The 20,631-nt window shown below is 41.7% G+C and overlaps 1 protein-coding gene across 1 annotated transcript in view; it reads right to left on the minus strand.

The window, feature by feature from the left end:
- The window catches only part of FAR2 (fatty acyl-CoA reductase 2), a 119,296-nt gene that overhangs the window by 50,122 nt on the left and 48,543 nt on the right, over positions 1 to 20,631 (minus strand). The window contains exon 2 of the mRNA XM_069003416.1: positions 8,531 to 8,756. Within this exon, the coding sequence (XP_068859517.1) occupies positions 8,531 to 8,719 (189 nt within the window). The 5' untranslated portion in view covers positions 8,720 to 8,756. The remainder of the gene's footprint in view (positions 1 to 8,530; positions 8,757 to 20,631) is intronic.

The raw sequence follows: 20,631 nt of genomic DNA on the forward strand, positions 1-20,631 counted from the left end.
TGAATGGAAGAGCTGTTTCGCTTCAAGAAGCAAAATTAATTTACAACACCAATAATACTCTCACTCCCAGATCCCTTAAAAGAAAACAAAAGCCCGAATACAAGCCCCCAGAAAATTACCAAAGCCCAATTTTCAGGCTTGGGTTCCTTGGCACAATTCAGACATTTTGATTTGTGTACACAACAACGCGAGTCAGAACTTCACAGTTTTTTAAAGCAATCTCCCAAGTATTTGGCAGCTCTTATGGGTCTGGTAAACGTAATAAAAACAGCAGGTTGGATTTGCCAGAGTAAACTGCAGTCAAAGGTGACCTTCAGACAACTTTTAAGCTGTGTGATCCCCTGGAGGATGGATTTTGGGATCAAATGTAGGACACCCAGAAGGTCAAAAGTTCGGGATTGTGAATATCAAGATGCACCACTGTGTCACAAGTGGGAGCTCTCTCAAAGGCCCAAAGGCTCAGAGTATTCCCCTCCCTTCTCCCCAGTATTTCCAAAAATTTGTTTATCCATGTGCTAGTCAGGTTTTGACTAGGAAGTCAAAACAGAAGGTTAAAGATTCTGCCCCACTATATTTAGGATTTCTTCTTAAACTTCTGTGTTTTGTTCACAACAAATTTGATTTCTTTGCAGGGTCTTGGAAGGCCAGAGTTCAATTTAGGAAAACAGAAAAGCTCCTTTAAGAAAAAAAAAAAAAAGGAAGAAACAGCTGAGGATGGAATGGAATAAAATCAGGCACAAAGAATAAAACATAAGTCAACTTTACATTGTGCTGAATGACCAAATAGCCAATTCTGCTTTTTGGGTGCTGACTGATGGCTCCATTGCCAACCCATTCCAGAAAAAGATGAGCCTCTGTTTTCTTAACTAAGATTTGCAGGCCCTCAGAGGTTGTTTGAGGTTAGTTGTCCTCATTCAGCCCCAATTCCAAGATGAGAACCCATGCCTGCAGATGTGGTACAGGAGCAGCTCCGTCAGTGTCCAGAGCAGTTCTGAAGTGCAACAGCCCAAAAAGGAATTGTGCCAACTCGCACACATCAAGAGCCAAGTCCCAGGCTCCAGCAAAATGACAAACATTGTTTAAAAACATGTTTGCTGAAGGCCTTGTTGGTGAACGGGTCACTTGGCAAAACTGTGAACACAAGGCATGCTGTGCAGCTGCCTAAAAGCTCAGCTCTCCCGTGTGCCTGAGCAAAACCAGGATCCAGGAGAAATCGGCAGCTTACAAAGGATGCCCAACAGGACTTCTCTAATGATGTTGCTCCATGGCCTTGCTGCCAGCAAAAGCTGCCAGGAAATGGCTCTGACTTCTGTTACTGGTGTAAAACTCTCAAGCCTGCGTAGGAGAGCTTTTCCTCTTCAACGCTCTTTGTTCTTTTCCCATCCTCTTTGAAAATGCCATGCTGAACTCCTCCATCCCTCTCATGCACACTCTCCCACTTCCTCGACTTTTTCCTTTAGGATATGTAGACAGCAGTGGTGGTGATGCTGAAAGTTTTCTCCTGGCAAGGAGACCTGGAAAGGCACAACATTCTGGATGGAGAGATCTCTGACTGGCACAAAAGTAAATTTTGTGGATTAGAGAATCTAAAGCTTCCCTTTAGTCACTTGAAAAAAAAAACCTAACATTAGGATACTATTTCCATCTCCAACTTAACACACAAGGTCAAGTTCAGAAGCAATCACATGGGAAAAGAGGTGGATGAGAGTCAGCAGTACCAACAAAACAATTACTTTGTGGGCTTGTTAGCTTCCAAACCCAGAAACTGTCTATCTTACTTATGCTCCAAGGCTGGAATCAGACAGTATTGGTTTTCCACATTTAGAAGAGTGATTAACTGCATTTTCATCTCTGTACCAAACACTTTTCCCCGTGTTTAAATCGTTGTCATCTGAAGTTGAAATACTGGCAGGGAAATCAAACTCATGCTTGTAATTATCCAGAACAAAAAGAAAATCCACCAGAATGACACAGAATTGAAAGGACGACTTGTTGGGGCTACTTATTTGGGCCCATCACCTCTTTGAAATCTACCCTTCACAAGATACTCAACCAAAGCCAAATGAAGATATCAAGAGAAATTCTACTGATTCCAGGAACTGGGCCTTGGCTGCAAACCAGAAAGTATGTAAGCATAAATGCAAATTCAGGCAACGTTATGAAGATCCTTTAAAGCTGTGACCCAACTGCAATCTTAGTTTGCTAACTCCCTTATGAGATTCCTCTTTCTTCTGTATGACACCCTTGCACATTAAAGAAAAAATACTGTGAAGTTACAGGCTGTAAGTGTACCAAAATATCACTGCTTATGGAGCACTAAAAATGTGTTTCATTTTACAGATGACAGCAAAAGCAGCCTAACTGCAACCTCCATGCTGTTACTGGCAAGAGAAAGTCTTATTGTTGATATTTTTTTAAATTGCATCATTCTCAAGGTACTGCCTGCTCATTTGCTTCAAGGGCTGAACTTTTATTTTGTCATTTATCAGCTGGTAGAATCTTCACTGCAGAATCTTCACTAACACACAAACCCCTTGGGATACCCACCACTAAATAAAACAAAAATGGCTAGCTTGAAAGAGAGTGCCATCATGCATGTGTGCATTTGTGTCTATACAAATGTGTACGTGCTAATTGGGCTGCAGAGCACATTTTTGTGCTAGCTGCATAAAAAGCTTGTCTGTAACATTCCTTGGACAAAATGAGGTCTCTGACCATCAGAGTTCTCAGAGCATACTACTAGCCATGATATCTTTACAGATTGAGCAGAAAACTGAATATGAATATTTAAACATGTGCATGTCTCTTGTTAGATGTCTTATGTGAACCTGAGAAAATTCTCCTTTGTTTTCAGCTTTTTTTTTAACTTTACTGCATGAGCAACACATGCATTAGCATACAATTGGCTAAAGGGATTTTTCTGGAATGCCTCTATTTGAGGCTCTGTATTCTCCCCTGGAGCTGTTGCTGTTTACGTCATGATCTACTTGACATCACAAAATGATTTTAAGGGGAAAAATCCCAACCAAACAAAAAAATCCTTCTGAAATCTGATGATTTCTTGCGATTCCAGACCAGGCCACAAAAAATTGCAAGAAAAGAAGAAGTAAAGATAAAAGTGAGGGACAGCTTTTACAGATTGTTCTGCAGGTGGTGGGTATGTGTGTAAAATGACATGAAGACAGAAACCATTAACCCCCTTGCTGTTGCAGCTCAGCAGGCAGGCACAGAGAAAGCTGAGCTGCACAAAAAGATCTTGCTCTACCCTTCATACAGGGCAAATTTTCTGTACACACACCTTGCAAGGATCAAGACTGCTGAGGTGGCAGCTGCTGCCAGGCCAGTGTCTCTGGTTGATGTTGGACCACCCTGATTCATGCTGGGTTTCTCTTTTCAGTGGAAGATGAGGAAACTGGTGTGTCAGGTTTTGACACCAAAACATTTTTATTCACAGAATGACAAACACACTTGAAATTAACTGAGAAGCATTTTTGATTTCAAAGATTTACTAATTTCAGAATAATTTTTTTATTCTTTGTTTATACAGCTTCATATTGCACTGTTCTTTTCATTTAGAATCTTATGTCATTTAAACATTCTTAATTTCATTGTGATTTACTGCGTACCTTTGTACAACTGGAGGAAATTGAAAACTGCAGTCTATTTTATTTTAAAAGAGTTGACTTCACCACTGTGAATACCTACAGGAGCAGAAGGTCTGAAGACAGTTTGCAAAGATGGAGTATTACACTGTGACCTCTTCTTGACAGTGATAAAACTGAGGTTTGAATTCTGTACCATCTGGCAGAGCTTGTGACCTGGAGACAAATGGCATCCCCAAGCCTTGTCTGGGTTTCAGCAGCACTGCTTTTTTTAATAAAAGACAACGTATCACACTATTAGGTCATAATCCTTCCTAGAGCTTCCAGTACTGCAAGTTCTGCTTTTAAGGGGCAAGATCCACAGGAACCATGCTGATAACACCACAGAACTGCATCTCTAAGTGATCAGAGACTGATGTTTCAGGTAGAGAGTCATGCAGGAGTACAAGGAGAAGCCACGTAATAAGGGACACAGCTTCTTGCAGTCGGAAATGCCTTCGGGAAGGGTCTAGAGCACAAGTCTTAGGAGGAGTGGCTTAGGGAGCTGGGGTTGTTTAGCTGGGAGAAAAGAAGGCTCAGGAGGTACCTCATTGCTCTCTACAATTACCTGAAAGGAGGTTCTAACAAAGTAGGGGTCAGTCTCTTCTGCCAGGTAGCAAGTGATAGAATGAAAAGGAAATGGTCTCAAGTTGTGTCAGGGAAGGTTTAGATTGGATGCCAGGAAAACTTCTTCACCAAAAGGGTTTTCGAGCATTGGAATAGGCTGCCAGAGGGAGTGGCTGAGTCACCATTCCTGGAGGTATTTAAAAGATGTGAAGATGTGATGCTTAAGGACTTGGTTTAGTGGCAGACTTGGCAGTGCTGGGTTAACAGTGGGACTCCATGATCTTAAGGAGTTTTTTTCCAGGATAACTGATTCTATGACTCTATAACTCATTTGTTCTTCAAACACACAGAGATAGAAAAAATATTATTTCAGTCTTGGCCTTGAACACTTCCAGGGATGGGGCACTTACAGAATCAGAGAATCACTTAGGTTGGAAAAGATCTCTGAGATCATCGAGTCCAACCTATGACCTAACACCACCATGTTCCATCAACCTAAAAGCCTCATTAACCCTGATCCAGGTACACACCGCTCTGCAGTGGTCACAGCAGATTTCAGGAATGCTGTTCCAGATGGAGTGACAGTGCACCAGTTTGGCAAGGAGAACTTTTATTCCTTATGGTGATGAGTGAGGGGGCAAAGACAGGGATAGTCATAGGAGGTGGGGAAAGATAAATCTGGAATGATTTGCTGAAATATACAGGACCTTGCTGGATGTTTGCTGATAAACACAGCACACTTCACAAGGAAATACTGAAGAGGCAAAGCTGTCTGACAGCATTGAGCATCTGCTTTTTGCAGTGGCCAGGCCCATTGCAATGTGTAGCTCCAGACAAAGCTTTGCAGGGAAGAGAAGGCCTGTCTGTAGCATCCACTGTAACTATAAGGGTTAACTGCAGATGGAAAACAGGAAAAAGCAGCAGCATTTTACAGTCACACCTAATTCTCCATTTTAGGCAGCCTCCCCATTTTCTCTCTAAATTATCAGAAACATTAATAAGAGCCTTTTCCACTCCCCACTTTGCCTGATCTTTCTAATTAGGAACACTGAACAAATATATCTGAGAAACAGCCTGGCAGCAGCAAGCAGCCTTGGTTCACTGCATGCAGGGCATGGAAAATGCTCTTCTCTCCCACGGACAACGGGAAAGCTACAATCAGTGACTCAGCATTAGCCCAGTAACTGCTCTCCAGGGAATCCAAGACAACCCCTCCAAGCATTCCTGCCTAGCTCTGTGAACAGAGGGATCAGAGAGCAAAAGCGCTCCTTGAAACAATTCCCCACCTCTGATAAACACATACCTGCCATCAACGAACAATTATACAGCCCTGTCAAGCTTTGCCTCATGATCCCCATCTCTGGACACATCCAGGCTGCAGCCAGTACTGAAATTTTGGGGTTTTTGTGTAACAGCTGTGCTCTGTGCAAGGCAGACGTGGCATTTCATAAAGCACAGGGTAATAGCTTGATCCCCTTAGGGACTTGCTGCTGGAAAAGAGAACATCTCCTTTCATAAATAGGCAAGGTCACAATGCTTGTTTTGGATTTGATGTTGAGATAATTGAGTATCTGTTCATTATACACTGCATATTAATGCACTAACGCATCTGCATGTAAAACTAATTTTACTAGACCTGAGGAAAGCAGCTTCATGTCAACGCCTATTCAGCTACAGAACGCAGTCAAAGAACTCTGATTTACGCCCAAACTATTTTCTGTATTTTCCTTTCCATGCTGGATTCAGAAGTTGAAAAATTCCAAGTAACCAACTGCTGAAAAGCACAAACTAAGCTATTTTGCCCGTTCACATTGTATCATCCTTTTGAAACTCACAGCTGCTCTTCTATTTAACAGGAGTCATCTTCCAGCATATTCACATGTACACACAGTGACCCAGACAGGTCACACACATGACACCTCAGTGTTTAAACCCTGTAGATATAATGATAAAAGCCACACAAATTTCACAGAGATATATGAAGAAGGATCAAAATTCTAGGCAAGTCGTTTCAAAATATTTCTAAGTACTACCAAAAATCAGGAGTCCCCAGAGGACCTTACCTGAAGAACCTAAACATTATGCAACTAATTCTAACCAATCTGCTTCACTTTGATCTTACTTCATCACAAATACTCATTTTATCTCTTTGTTTAGAATATTTAGAAGTCGGCAACCTGCTTCTCTCTGCTCCTTTGCTTCCTGGAATAGTTCCTTTCTGGATGTGCAAACAAGAAAATCCAAAAGACAATACTAGGTCACAGCTAAATGCAAAAGAAAAAATAGTTACTTGCAAAGTGAATGTGTCAGGGTTCAGTAGAGAAGATTACATAGGGTAAGATATGAAAGAAAAAATAAAGTATTTTCTCCTAAACCCAGATACAAACACTGTTCTACATTAAATCCAGTAGTTTGGGGGGAAAGGAATAATTATGCACTAGAGTTTAGAAATTATAAAGGTACACAAACAGCACACATAAATAACAGAAAGAATTTTATTCTGAATTTTCCTGTGCTTACTCCAAAATATCTCATCAGAGATTATGATCAGAAATTTCAAATGTGAATGCTGTCTGAAGATTTGGAACAAAGTTTTGCTGCATTTTTATTCATTATATACCTCAGGAATTTCACAAACTAGAGGATGCAAAGCTCAACTGTAAATGAAAGAGCAGCCTCTAGATTGTGATCAACTGGAGAAGATCTGTAAAAATGTTAAGAATAATGTTTCCTGCCCTCCTCATCTGTCATTAAATTAACAGCTAGTGGAATTAACAGTTTCATTTCTAGAAAAAAAAAATCTCCAAGGCTGTCAACATTTGTACATGGCAAACACCTTCAAGGAGTAAGGTTTCTGCCTTAGGCAAGGATTTTTGAGTAATTTTAAAATGATTAGCATCAAAAAGACACCTTCTTCCTTGAGAGGACGCAGCAGCCTAACTTAGAGCCCTGCCTGCTCCTTTTGTTCATTTGAAACACGCTGGAGGCTACCAAAGGTTCAAGGAGAGGTTATCAGGTCCTGCTTGCTGTTGGCATGTCTAAAACTGCTGACACATGCTAGGAAGAAAAATGGGTACATCTAATACCGCTGCAACAATAAAACAGCTACCAGGGAACCCCACCTAGAGCTAACAACACCTCCAAGCTGTGCTGGCCAACTGAAGAGATAAGCCAGTAGTATTTATACATAAAATGCAAACAGAGCTTACACAAGTCTTGATAAATACCTAGGTTTATCATTTCCTCAGTGTTTTAAAACACAAGAGGCAAAAACATATGCAAAACACACCACATTTGGGATTTTGTTGGTTGATGATGAAAACCATTATCCACTGTGATGAAAGCTGAGGGTGGACTTAGCAGTGTGAGGTTAAGGGCTGGACTCAAAGACCTTGAGGATCTCTTCCAACCTAAATCATTCTATGACAGACTTGCAAAAGGCAACCAATGGGATTGTTTTCTTTTGTATCACTCACAGTTTTTCCTGAATATGAAAACAATCTACTCGCTGTTAAAACCACACCAAAACCAAACAAACTTTGTTCTTGGATATACATCAGATTTTTCTAGTTTAATGCCTCAAAACATTAAAAAGAAAAAAGCACATTTTCTGCCAGACCTACTTCTCTCAAAGTCACCTATTTTACCTCTAACTTCTGTGGAAGGAGGAAGATTCTTCCAGTCAAGTCTTGTTCAAACTTTTATTTTAGACCAATACTCTATAGATATGTTGACATTTCTCAGATTAATTCCAAGTAATTCCTTGCCTGGTAGGGCCAGATCTGTCCCTTCCTCTCATTTCTCATCAGCTATGTACAAATTCACACTAGCATTAAGCATGAGCTTGAACTCTGGCATTTATCATAGCTGGAGCATTCTGAGTGAGTTCACAACCTCACCACTGGCTTAAGATCCTCAAGAGACTCTTGAGGGCCTCAGGCCAAGTCAGTGTCTCCTTACAAATTTTTACATTAAACATAGCAAAGGGCTTTGACATCCTTCTTGCTACTAGAGATGTTGATTTCCTCACTGGGATGGCAAACTAAGCAGGATCGAGCCACATCGGTGGAGGTCATGCAAAAAGGGAAGTAAAAGGACTACACTGTTACAGTGTAAAATGCTGTGGCACCTATCAAAATCAGACAGACACAGGTTCGTTCATGTACAATTCTTTTGGCTGTCCTAGACACAGCAAAAATATACAACTGTTACAGCAGAAGTCAGCCTTTTGTTCTTCATGAATTGAGTAAAACAGAAGCCCTTTGCTTCACCCACCTAAATGGCTTTCAGATTAGATTCCAGAATAAACCACGTGAACTTACCTTACATTTCAACATGTTGGCCACTCTCTCTTGCATTGACTGACCAGCCTTTGGCCTGACAAGAATATAAACTGCTTTCACTTCAGGGCTGGAGCGCAGGAGTTTTTCCACCAGTACTTTGCCCATGAAACCTGTAGCTCCTGTGATAAGTACGGTCTTTCCATTGTAATAAGCTGAGACTGAAGACATGGTGCTTTCTTGTTCTGTCCCTTCCTGAAGCAGGTACCTGAGAAGATGCAGAAATAAAGCTTTAAAGGCTTTTGGGATAACCTTTTTAGTCACCTACGTCAACTCAAATCAGTTCAGTCAACGGCAATTTAAAAATGATTTTTTTAAAAAGTCTTTATTGCAAAAATAAACCACAAAAATCTGAGAAGCTTAAAAAAATCAAGCTCAGCCTTATCCTCCATATGACACCACAGCTGCACACAGAGGTCAGGTCAAACACAGCTTGTGCTGTCCAAGGCTCCCAGCAGGAGATGCTCACTGCAGTGCTGAACCGTGTTTATCTGCTACTGTTAAGTGGCAGCCATGAAGAGATGCAGCTATCCCTACAAGACAAAGGAGAAAGAGATTTCCTCACAAACACTGCTGTGTTTTCCACTTCAATTCCGCTGTGCCTACGGCATTCCTTGTCAGCCATCACTCATCGACGTGCTCAGTCTTTCCTGTTGCCTTGGCTTGGAATGACACCATGAAGAAAGCTCTTCTTCATGAAAGATACAGTGCAATCACCTTGCTCTGCAGAACTGCAATACCACACGCAGGTCACCACCCTTTATGAGCTGTTAGGGCCAGAATTCAACCCACTTCACTCTAAGGAGTGCAGATGTGATAGGCTCCCTCTGGAGAGTTTCAGTTGTCTGAACTCCCCTCTGGAGACCCACTGACATGGCGTGTCCCAGTTAAGTATTTTAATTAGATGCAATGGTTTCAGGCCTGAATGTCCCCAGCCATCCTGATTCAAACTCTTTAAGTTGATTAAATGCAAACAAGGCTTGGACTGAATCCTCTTAGAAAAGCCCCTCTTCCCCTACTAACCTAACGGAAGCAAAACAACAATCTTTGAAGTGGGGCAGACCACAGCAAGCACAAAACACACACTGCAAGGGAAAGACTCATGAAAAATACCAGTAAATGGTTTGAAAAAAGCCTACTGAATTTGAAACAAAAAGAAACAAGAATAGTATAATGCTGTCAATCACATATTCAAGAACCAGAACAATGATCTTCAAGTATCCCAGAAAAACTTCCTCCAGCAGAAGCTTCAGAGACACAAAACAGGGAGTCAAGCCTGACAAAATATTACTCTTCTTTCCCAGTGCTGCCTGGGACCACAATACTTAGCATCAAACAAATGAAAATCCCCAAATTTCTTTATCCACAACAAATCATCAGGTGTAGAATCCAGTTTAGAAAGTGGGTCAAGCAGAATAACTTCTCAGGGATGCTATTTTACAAACTAATAGCTGTGGGTATTCTGGCTCAGTGAATTTGGTTATTACCCTACTTTCAGATGTCGTCCAGATTATAACTTAGATGAATGCAGAAGGCTCATCTAGGCCTATTAAAAACCTGTTCTTATTAAAGAGCTGGCCACTTGGGAAGTTAAACCAACAGGTTAAACTACTGGATAATTAACTTATTTGTAACAAAATGTCACCTCTCGTTCCGGTTCGGAAAAACTGACTCATATTGCAAGATAGGAACTTGCAGAGCTTGTAAGTGTGTGAAAGGTGTGTAGGACCAGAAGAAGGCAATACTTTAGCCAGATGGAAACGAAAGACCTCAGAAATTTGGCATGACATGCCCTGCAATGTAGAAAAATGAAGGAGAGAAGGCCTTAGTCACTAGAAGCCATACAAATCCCACAGAACAACAGGAAACAATAAGATAAAATATAAGGACCACTTCCAGCTACTGGATACTTGCTTTGAACTTGTATTCAGAAGATCCTATCTGCACAAAGAGTACTTTGCACCATAAACTTGGGAGATTACCAGAGGAGTTACTCTCCTTCCCACACTTCAGGAGTGGAGAGCATTTCCAACCTGCATCACCAAGCACTACAGCTTTGCTTTATAGCTGCAGACTACGGCACAAATAACTGTGAAAGGCTTCCATGTGTGGACCTCAACTGATTATGTTGTTTCATTTGGGTTCCCTGCTTCAGTTATCTAAAAGAGGATATATTTGTTTTGGCCAGATGTTCAATGCCTGCTAGAATAGTAAAATAAATAAATCACACTACTTTGAAGTGTCCCTATAATTAACCGTGCAGCCACATCTCATTAAGTATTTCTGACAAGGACTACGTGCACATAACTGACAGTTCTTCTCCATCTAGTCTGAGACCATTTTGAATGTTTGATTCCAAAAAAATCCAAGAATTTCATCTTCCAAGCCATTCTGGTATGATGAAAATGGAAGTACCAAACACAGCTACTGAAAAAAACAAACTTCCAAGGCAATCTGCTGTTACTCTGGATTACTGGCTTAACCTCCTAGGGTTAAAAGGGAAGAAAAAAAATCACATCCTTTCTATTTTACATAATAAAGCAGTGCAAGTTAGGCAGCCTAGAGTTAGTAGGGCCAATTTCAGGGTTGCATCCAGTTGCTCAGGACCTCATCCACAATAAAAAGCCACAAAGAATGAGACGGTGTTTGCCTGTTATGGGATCAGATTTGTGTCTTCTTGCAGTACATTTATTTTTCTATTTCCTAAGTGAGTTTCAGAAAAAAATACAATAATCTTGTACCCATATGACACCATGCTAATTACCAGGAAAGAAAATCTGTGGATTTGTTTAATGCACAGCAACAAATCCATGTTTTGAGATCATGACACAAAAGCTGGAATGCTGCAATTTGGTATGTTCAGACAGACCCCTGAATCTCCACTGTTCAAGCAAATTTAAAGAGGCTTTTATTACATTCCAAGTTCAAAGGCAGATTCCAGTTTATATTCCAGATTGCTAAAATATTTTCCTTGATCTTTTTATTTTGTAAAACTATCTCTGGTTTTTTTTAATATTTTTAAGAGTGTTACTGATTTTTCTCTGTTTTTATTGATTTTGCTTGGCCTTTGTAAAGCGATTACTGAAGAACGTATGGAGACTTTAGGCAACCAGAGGATTTCTGAGGTCAAAGGGTGTGACCCAAGTAATGCCCACTGACCTGACCCTTTGGAGGTCTACTTCAAATCAGAGAGAAAGATATGTATGCCTTTTGGCTTTTAACACTCAAATTGTTACCTGCAGAAGGTTATACTTGGCCTTTCATTTTAAGGAATAAATAGTCAATACCGAGCACTGCCTATTTTCCAGTCAATTAAACTACAAGGGATTAAGTGCCTGGTAGGACCATTTGAACTATGGTCAGAAGCTGCAGTGAGCTGACCCCTTAGTGAGGTAAAGAAGGATAAACACTATTTCATAGGCTGAGGTTCCTGGCTCTTCCAAATCTGACTGAAGATGAGAAAGCCACTGAATTGTGGAGAAAAGCCCATACAAGGGCTTCCTGAAGCCAAATTCAAGTGAGTAATTACAGGCAACTCAGATGTTTTAGGCATTAATCGAAGAAGGAAAGCAATCCCTGATGCCACGTGAATTTCTGAGTGCAGCATCTTTGCAGCAGCACAAATCTCTCTGATGCTGACTCATCTCCAGCCAGAGCATGAAAAAACCATGAGCCAGGAACCCCACTGAGCCAGGAGTCCCACTGAGCATCTCTGCAGACACAAGTGCACAAGCTGCTCTGATGGTACTGCTGCCTCTCAGTCTCCTCTGGATCAAACAGAAAGGACGAGCGACAGCACTGCGTTACAAACAAAGCTGTGATCTTGTGCCAAAGGACAAGCAAAGGGAAAGGTGGGAATCCTCATCCTACCAACCTAATACTTCCCTCCTGCAAAAGAAAATCATTGTATCCTCAGCAGAACAGCAAAGATGTTCCCCCTGCCGACAGCAGGTACGACTGAGCTGGTATTTAACAGAACAACTGCTCCACTGTCCTCATCTTTCACATATTTCAGTGATGCCAAATCTGCATCCAGCTTGCAATGGTGTAATGCAGAGAGTGTGGCTGCTATCAGAGCCAGAACGGTGGGAAGGGAAATGTGGATCTGAACCTCACTGACTGCTGCCACTGCCACTGCCCACAGCAGCTCCATGGCTGCAGGGGGTCAAGGAGGGACGGCAAAAGGGAGGATGAGCAGTGAAGGTGGACTGCAAGAGGTGAGTACTTCAGCATGGTTTGGATCACTGCCCTACTCAACCAGGACAGCAGCCATTTCAGAAGCTTATCTGTTGAGATACTTGTCTTTTCAACTCAACAACATACAATGAAAAAAACCCATTGTTTTGTGCAAGAGCAAAGGACCATATGCTAATGTAAATGTATCCAGATGTAAATGTACATCTAGATTCAAATATGGCCTCTCTGGCATCTCCTTGTACTTAAGACTGGTTTTGATGAGATTTTTCTTACACAACTTTATGCAGGGATGCAATTTCCATAAACAAGAGGCCTGTTCAGGTGAGTCTTTCGGACATCAAATTAAATGTAATAAACCAGCTTCAACCAAAATTACACTTAACAACAAGCAATAGTTTTTGAAACAAAGCTACAGACAACAAGAATCCTGTAAGACAAAATAATTCTTGGCCATTTTCTGACAATAAATTTTTAATCTTGGGTGAAAATATTCAATCATACATAAGACAAGTTTTCTTTCATCAGGATTCTGGAAGAGTTATAATTAACCTGGAACATGCAGAGAAAGAAAAATTCCTCTGTTACTTCAGAGAACTTGTATAGCTGAGGTCAGAAAAAGCAATATAAAGTGGTCACAGACTACTTCTGTCTCATCAATTTATTTCTTCAGTCTATTAATTATTTTATGAGTTTTAAATGGACTGAACACTGGGGATGCCTGAACAATACATCTTCATATAATTATTTTCTCTTTTACATTTTGTCCCAGGATGTACTACAGAGACTCTCCAAAGCAGGGAAGTAATTATAATACATAAAAGCAATTATTTCTAATACGTGTTTTTTGCCTGAAAGCATTTGTTGCTAGTTTAATCATCAGAAAATAAAGACACACCGTGCATGCTGGAAATAGCTGAGATTGTGACTTGTTTTACATCATACTGACTTAACTCCTGGCTCCTCAGTAACACCAGGAGAAGGTCACTCAGCTCCTTTGATTTCATTTTCTGGGCCCAAACTCACGACCAGGGAAGTTCCACTGCAATGACCAATGTTTCAACTGGGATTAACGTGAATTAGCTTAGATTTGAGCCTTTGGATTTAAAATACTTTCTGCATTTTCAGTAATAAGCAACAGTGAATCAGAGCAGAAAATGGCTGTAGTTCAACACTGCACACCATTTGTGACAACAGCACTGCTGACACAAACAAGCAGAAAGTACCAGCAAGGAGGCACTGAAGTTACATAATGTATTTCCAAAGGTCTTTAGGCACAGAAAGATTTGTGTAGCCTATGAAGATTTGTGTAGCCTATGAAGTCAGGGAGATTTTATTGATGGCAGAAAATGAAGCAAGGAGGATGATAAAATGGCTGTTCTACAGAAAAATTAGAAGTTCCTTACACTATGTTGAACTTCCACTGTTGTTTAACATCATCTAACAGCAACAACAAAGATAAACCTCCTCTTGTTCAGCTACAGAATTAAAAGGAAGGTCATAATCCACCCGTTGTACAGGCACTACAGAAGCTAATGCAGCATAAAGAAATAAAATCCTGCGATTCAAAGATGGGCACATTTAGAGCCAGACTGAACTCCTGATGATAACCCTCTTTGCGAAAGAGATTTTGCTCCGAGCAATTTACACCAAATATAAATGTTGCTATTAGAAGCCTGAAGGATACATCACTTTTCTCCAGCTAATACATTTCAAATCATTTTTTGTTTGTCAACAGTAGCAATTCAAATCCATAACAGCATCCCCAAGTAGCAACACGCAAGGAGAAACTCACTGCTCCCATGCAAGGGTTTCCAGGAAACCCTTCCTGCCTTGAAAATCCACACCAGGTTTGCAATCCATTTTAATTTATAGCAGTTAAATCTAAAGAGACAGGGAAGTGTGACAACATAATTAAGAGCTGGAGACAAGGAGCAGCGTGCACAGCTGGATCCCGCAAACTGCTGAACACTACAAGACAGGCAGACAGGCAGGGAAACCTCTGGGAATTGTGGCTGCTGGGCCAAAGACCTGCCCCCAGGATAGATGTGGGCAAAAGCTGGAATTTCCACATTGCTTAAGCATTCCCTACACTCTCCTGAGCAGTACAAATTGTTTGACCACCATTAAGGACCAGAGAAGAAAGAAGGAAGCAGAAGGGCCACTGATGCAACACAGCCCAGGAGGAGCCTCTTGATTTTTTAATGAAACCTGTTAGTCTCACTCAGTCTCACTCTGTTCTCTCCAAAATTAAGGAAAACAAGCCTGTAAACATTTTAGAGTTGAGACGAGGCAATGGTGCTGAGGACATACCTACGTGTGTCATGTGGGATTTCAAAGAACAAATATTTCTCAGTAGCTCAAATATCAATGTATTCTGCCTCAACCCTATTTAATTATCCACTTGGTAAGAACAGCAGCCACCAGAGCCTTCAAAGGTGCAGCTTCTGCAGGCTCCTTTTGCATCACATAGTCCAGCATCTGTACCCACTCTCTTTTTTCGGAGAGCTCTCCCTTTTTTTTAGAGCTAGTCATTGCAAAGCCATTGAGCAGGTTACAGGATCAAAGCATAGATCAGGACCAGAAGAGAGTTTTTGCTTTGCCCCAGCATAATTGAATGCAGACATCTGATCATCCTTTTAAGACTCTTCTTGGTCTTAAAAGCTCTTCTGCAGGCAATCCTTCCCCTTCTTATTCCCCCAATTCACTCTTCACAGACATTTTCCCCTTGCTCTTTCTCCAGCAATCTGTACCAGCAGCAGTCCTCTCCCAAAACTCTAAATCAAAATCCCTGCCATACCCACTGCACACCAATCACTCTGCACCCCAGCACTGCAGAAGGGAGGTCTCAGTGAAGTCAAGAGTTAACTCTGCACGATAACAGGCTTGTCTGGCACATTTATTTTATTTCAGACATCTCAGTTGATAACTTCTTATTAGCATGCAGCAGCTAGTGTATTAACAAAGATTTTCTGTCCTTTTCCACTACTCGTCCTTGTTCCCCATCAAAAATAGTGGCACCAGCTTTTATGACATTTGTGATTTTTTTTCCCCTGAAGCAGTTATCAAGCATTGGAACAGGCTTCCCAGGGAAGTGGTGGAGTCACCAACCCTGGAGTTATTTAAAGATGTGTAGATGTGGGATTTGAGGACATGGTTAAGTGGTGGACTTGACAGAGTTAGAAGCTAGAAGAGTTAGAGTTAGAATCATAGAATGGCTTGGCATGGGACCTTAAGGATCATCTTGTTCCAACCCTCATGGGCAGGGACACCTTCCACTAGACCAGGATGCTCAGAGTCCCATCCAGCCTGACCTTGAACAGTTCCAAGGATGGGGCAGCCACAACTTCTCTGGGAAACCTATGCCAGGGCCTCAGCACCCTCACAGCACCCTATCTTCCTAATATCCCATCTAAACCTACTCTCTGTCAGCCTAAGGCCATTTCCCCTTGTCCTGTCACTACCTACCCATGTGAAAAGTCCCTCTCCAGGCTTCTTGTAGGCCCCCTTCACTGGAAAGTGGCTTTAAAGTCACTCCAGAGCCTTCCTTTCTCCAGGCTGAACAATCCCAATCTCAGCCTTTCCTCACAGCAGAGCTGCTCCATCCCTCTGATCATCTTGGTGTCCCTGCTCTGGACTGGCTCCAGCAGCTCCATGTCCTTCCTGTCCTGGGATCCCAGTGCTGGATGCAGCTCTGCAGGGAGGGACTCAGCAGAGCGGGGCAGAGGGGCAGAATCCCCCCCTTCCCTCCCCTGCTGCCCACGCTGGGGGCTCAGCCCAGCACAGGGGTGGGGTCCCTGCCCACTCACACACTGCAGAGACACATTGAGCTCTGCAGCCACCAACACCCTCCAGGTCTCTCTCCCCAGTGATCTTTAAGGTCTTTTTCAGCCTAAATGATTCTCTGTCTGAGCCAGTTTAAGATACTCACATACAGTTTGAGGGTAACCAGGGGCTGATGTGTTTTGGTGTTTTTTCTCAAGCCCCACTTTTGGAACAGTCCAACTAGCACAGCTGCTCTGAAGGACAGCAGCTGCAGGATTGCCACATCCCCAGTAATTTCCACGTTCCAGCACTCACGAAGACTATCCTAATAGTGGCCCCAAAAAGGACTGGGTAACTAAAAACTGCCTACATTTCTGTAACAAATGGAAATGAAGTGGTGAATGTTGACAGCAGCAATGCAAATACTTTTGTGATTACAGTAACCACATTCTTCGCAAAGGCACTGTCATGACATGAAGAAGAATGGTCTTTACTCAAGATTTAGAGTCAACAGCAATATTGATCCAAGTAAATCAGTATCACTGATCATTATCTAGTAAGTAAATCTATGCCATGGAATGATGGAGAGACTGCCTTCCCGAGATTGCCTTCCTTTTTTCTACTGCCACTCCATCCAGTGCTCCTGGTCAGGTAAATATCTAAGCACAATGCTCCAAAGTCTTAATGAAATCAAATGAAACTGAATTGCTATGTTTTCATACGAAAACCTTAAAAAAAAAACCCTGCAGAAAACAACAAAAGAAACTGAGGACAATGTACAGGAACACAGTCAAAGTGATGACCCCCTAATGACCATGCTTTTAAAAAACCAAACAATTATCTAAGCCATGCTACTTTTCTATTTTTACTACTTTTTCCCCACAGCTATGTCCAGTGGAATATGTAAATAGAAAACACAATCCTGTGCAGATTTATCACTATAAATGTCTATTTTTGTTTGTATTAAGCTTCAAAACAAATGCAAAATAATTAATAATTGGCTGAATAGCACAAGCTGAAAGAAAGCAAGACAGCTGTAGGGATTCAAAGATACAACATGTATTTACCATTCCCAGTTTCTAATGACCACAGAGTCCCCGATTCAGTCTGTCTGGATTTCCCAGAGCATAAAGGCTTTCACTGGAGACTTTTCTTTAGGAATGAATACATGTGTACTTGTGCAGTGCATGCACAGAAAACTGGTTTTATGTTGAAGACAGAAAACTCTGCCAACTGCTTTTTTCCTTGAGTCTCACCCAATTTTGGATCATCAAGACCATGATGGCAGTGGCCACAGAATACCTCACACTGTGAACTTTTGTAAGCTCTAACAGGGTAAATATTCCTTTTCGTCTATCCCTCCCTAGCATCTGAATTTCTTTGTACCTTCCTTTTAAGACAGGGGAAACCACTTACCAGCTGAGAAGCTCTTGACATGTTGTGAGGGAAATGCCTTGATGAGTTCAGATAATACAGTAGCTGTGGTGACTGCACTAAGAAGTTTAGCAGTCCTGTGGCAGCAAATTGAAATGAAATTTCACACTTTAAATCTCAGATCTAACAGAGTGGACAAAATTACCTTCTGTGTTCAGACATAGATGTAAGGTTAACTAAGTAACAGTAATTATTTTTCTTTCCAATAGGAAGCCAAGCTCAGCAGTCTGAGTAGTTTTATATTGGGGTTTTATTGAGAAGTGCAGTCTAGAACCCTACTCTTGTCTTGGTTGGAGCTGAAAGACAAAAATACTTGAAATATTTCCCAACGAGTCTTAAAAGGATGACCAGATGCATGTGAGAGTTTATTTTCAAACTCAAGGATTTAAGATACCGGCAGGCTGGGTTTTTTTAATTGAAACCTGAAACAGAACATTATCAATGGAAAGACCACAGCTTTGCCTTTTCCCTCATCATTGATTCAATCCTCAGGCTAAATACAAAGAAAAAGCATATATTTTTTTCATTTTCCCCATATTTCTCTATCTTTCAGGCTTAGAGCATTTGATGGCACTTGGCAAAGTTGTTCTGTCCAAAGCAGGATCAAACCCTTCAGGAGTAGGGAAGAAGTGTGACCAAAGCCTATTTGATTCCAGGAAGTCCACAGGGAATTTTACACTGGTTATTGCACACTGCTAGCTGGCTTATTCTGCAGCAAGCCGGGATATCAGCATCTGTGACCAGCTCTCCAGTAATTCCCTGCATCCCATTTTGTTGAAGACAATTCTGGCACTACTGGAATCAGAACCATGACACACTGACAGATTTGCTGTTGGGAGTCCTTGGCACTGAGATAACAAGGCAGCACAAGGTGCAGGGACTAGGGCAGCTCCAGCAGCAGACCTGAGGCAGGTCTGTCATGACTCTCACTGTGCAGATGTGATGGACTGACAAACAGCTCGTTCCCCCTTCGGAAAAGCAAGAAACCACAGTGAGGAGAACCTAGGAGGCTGCTTCCTCCTACAAGGATCCATAGGTGAAGTGCTGGGAAGGGCAATGGAGACACTGGTACAGGGCTTGTGGGCTTCTGGAGAGAGGGTGAGGAAAAGGCAGCAGCAAAAAATTAGACTTTATATGTACAATGTAGAAAAATTATCAAGTGTAGAAGTTCTTAAGATATGAGCCAGCAAGACAGAAGGCACTTCCCAGATTCCACGTGTTTCTGCCTCCCATTTCACCTCACCATTCTGGGTAGACTTTTCCCACTGCTTTGTCTGACTGCCCCTGTCTGGATGCATTCCCAACCTCTTTAATCCTCAATCTAGTGCTTCTAGCAAGAGAAACATGGAGTTACATCCACAGGTGATCCCTGCTGCTCTTCCTGAGGATGTGGGATAGCTCAGGGACGGGGACTGAAAGCTTAAGAGGTGACATGTGCCCAGAGAGACTACTGGTCTTGCCTTGGCCCCTTCCAACAGCAAATGTTATCCTAAGAGTCTGCAGTTTTCTTTTTCCTTGATATCTCAAGCCCAGCAGGCAGGCCTTCTTCTCTGGAAACTCTGATATGGAATACAGAAGCAGCCCAGCTAACCCAGAACCTTCAGTAGCCATATGAAAGCAAGCCAGGCATTAATACGAAGCTCCACAGTAGCTGCTAGGATTTCCAGAGTAAAGACAGAGTAAAGCACTGTTTGATCAAAGTGGAAAACTGAAAAAAACCCACTGAGCATGGACAGGGTGAACGTGTCTTGGATGCTGTGACTGCAAAATGTACCTTTGTAAGAAAAAATAAGAGAGCAACAAAGCAGAGAGTTTGTAGGACTCTGTGATTAGTATCTGAATCAGTGTGTTTGTGAAGGACTTTCCATTCAGCTTGTACCAGGACGCACTTCACAGTGAACTGAGAATGCCAGTCCAAGAGATCTCCTCACCATGCTACACCCAGAGTTACCCACAGCAGCTTCAAACTTCAAGTAGTTCTGAGATCTCTAAACACATGGAGCCAAATTACTCCTGGGAGATATCCTGGCAATCTGCAACACTGATGAAGCGAAAACTGAACTCTTCCAGAAAACAGTTTCCTAAACACCAAGACTGATAGACGAAAGAAATGAAAAACCACTTATAAAGGTCTCCTCCCATGCTTTGCAAAATTCATCCTTCTCATGGGATTTGCCCATTGGCATGCTGTGGATAGCTAGCAACACAGTCTGCTAACACGGGTGCTGACCAAAGCAGGCTTTGGTCAAGCAGGACAGCTCAATAAGAAATGGGAAATGGACCTAGAGCATCTAATTTCACAGCAGCTGACAGCCACTGCCATAATATTTTGTAACAGATTTTAAAGGTGCAGTTTGCACCTTTAGAAGGTATTAAGAAAACACAGAAGTCATGGTGTTATTTGCACTAACAAATGTACTAAACACTTCTTTTTCTACCCCCATCAGCTCTTCCCTTATTTGAAACTCAGTTACAAGCAAGCAGAACTCATTCTACTGCAAACATTTTCACAAAATCTTTCACCAGTACCACAGCAATATTTATCCCTCCCTCATGCTGCTCAAAACATTTTTAATGCAGTACTGTATTTGTTTAATCCTTGTTTTATACACCTTAATTAATGATCGCTGATATAGCCCAGACGTAAACATGTATTTTATTATTCCCATTATCAGAAACAAGGCCATTCA

This window comes from Aphelocoma coerulescens, chromosome 1A (assembly GCF_041296385.1).
Source record: "Aphelocoma coerulescens isolate FSJ_1873_10779 chromosome 1A, UR_Acoe_1.0, whole genome shotgun sequence".
Classification (NCBI taxonomy): domain Eukaryota; kingdom Metazoa; phylum Chordata; class Aves; order Passeriformes; family Corvidae; genus Aphelocoma; species Aphelocoma coerulescens.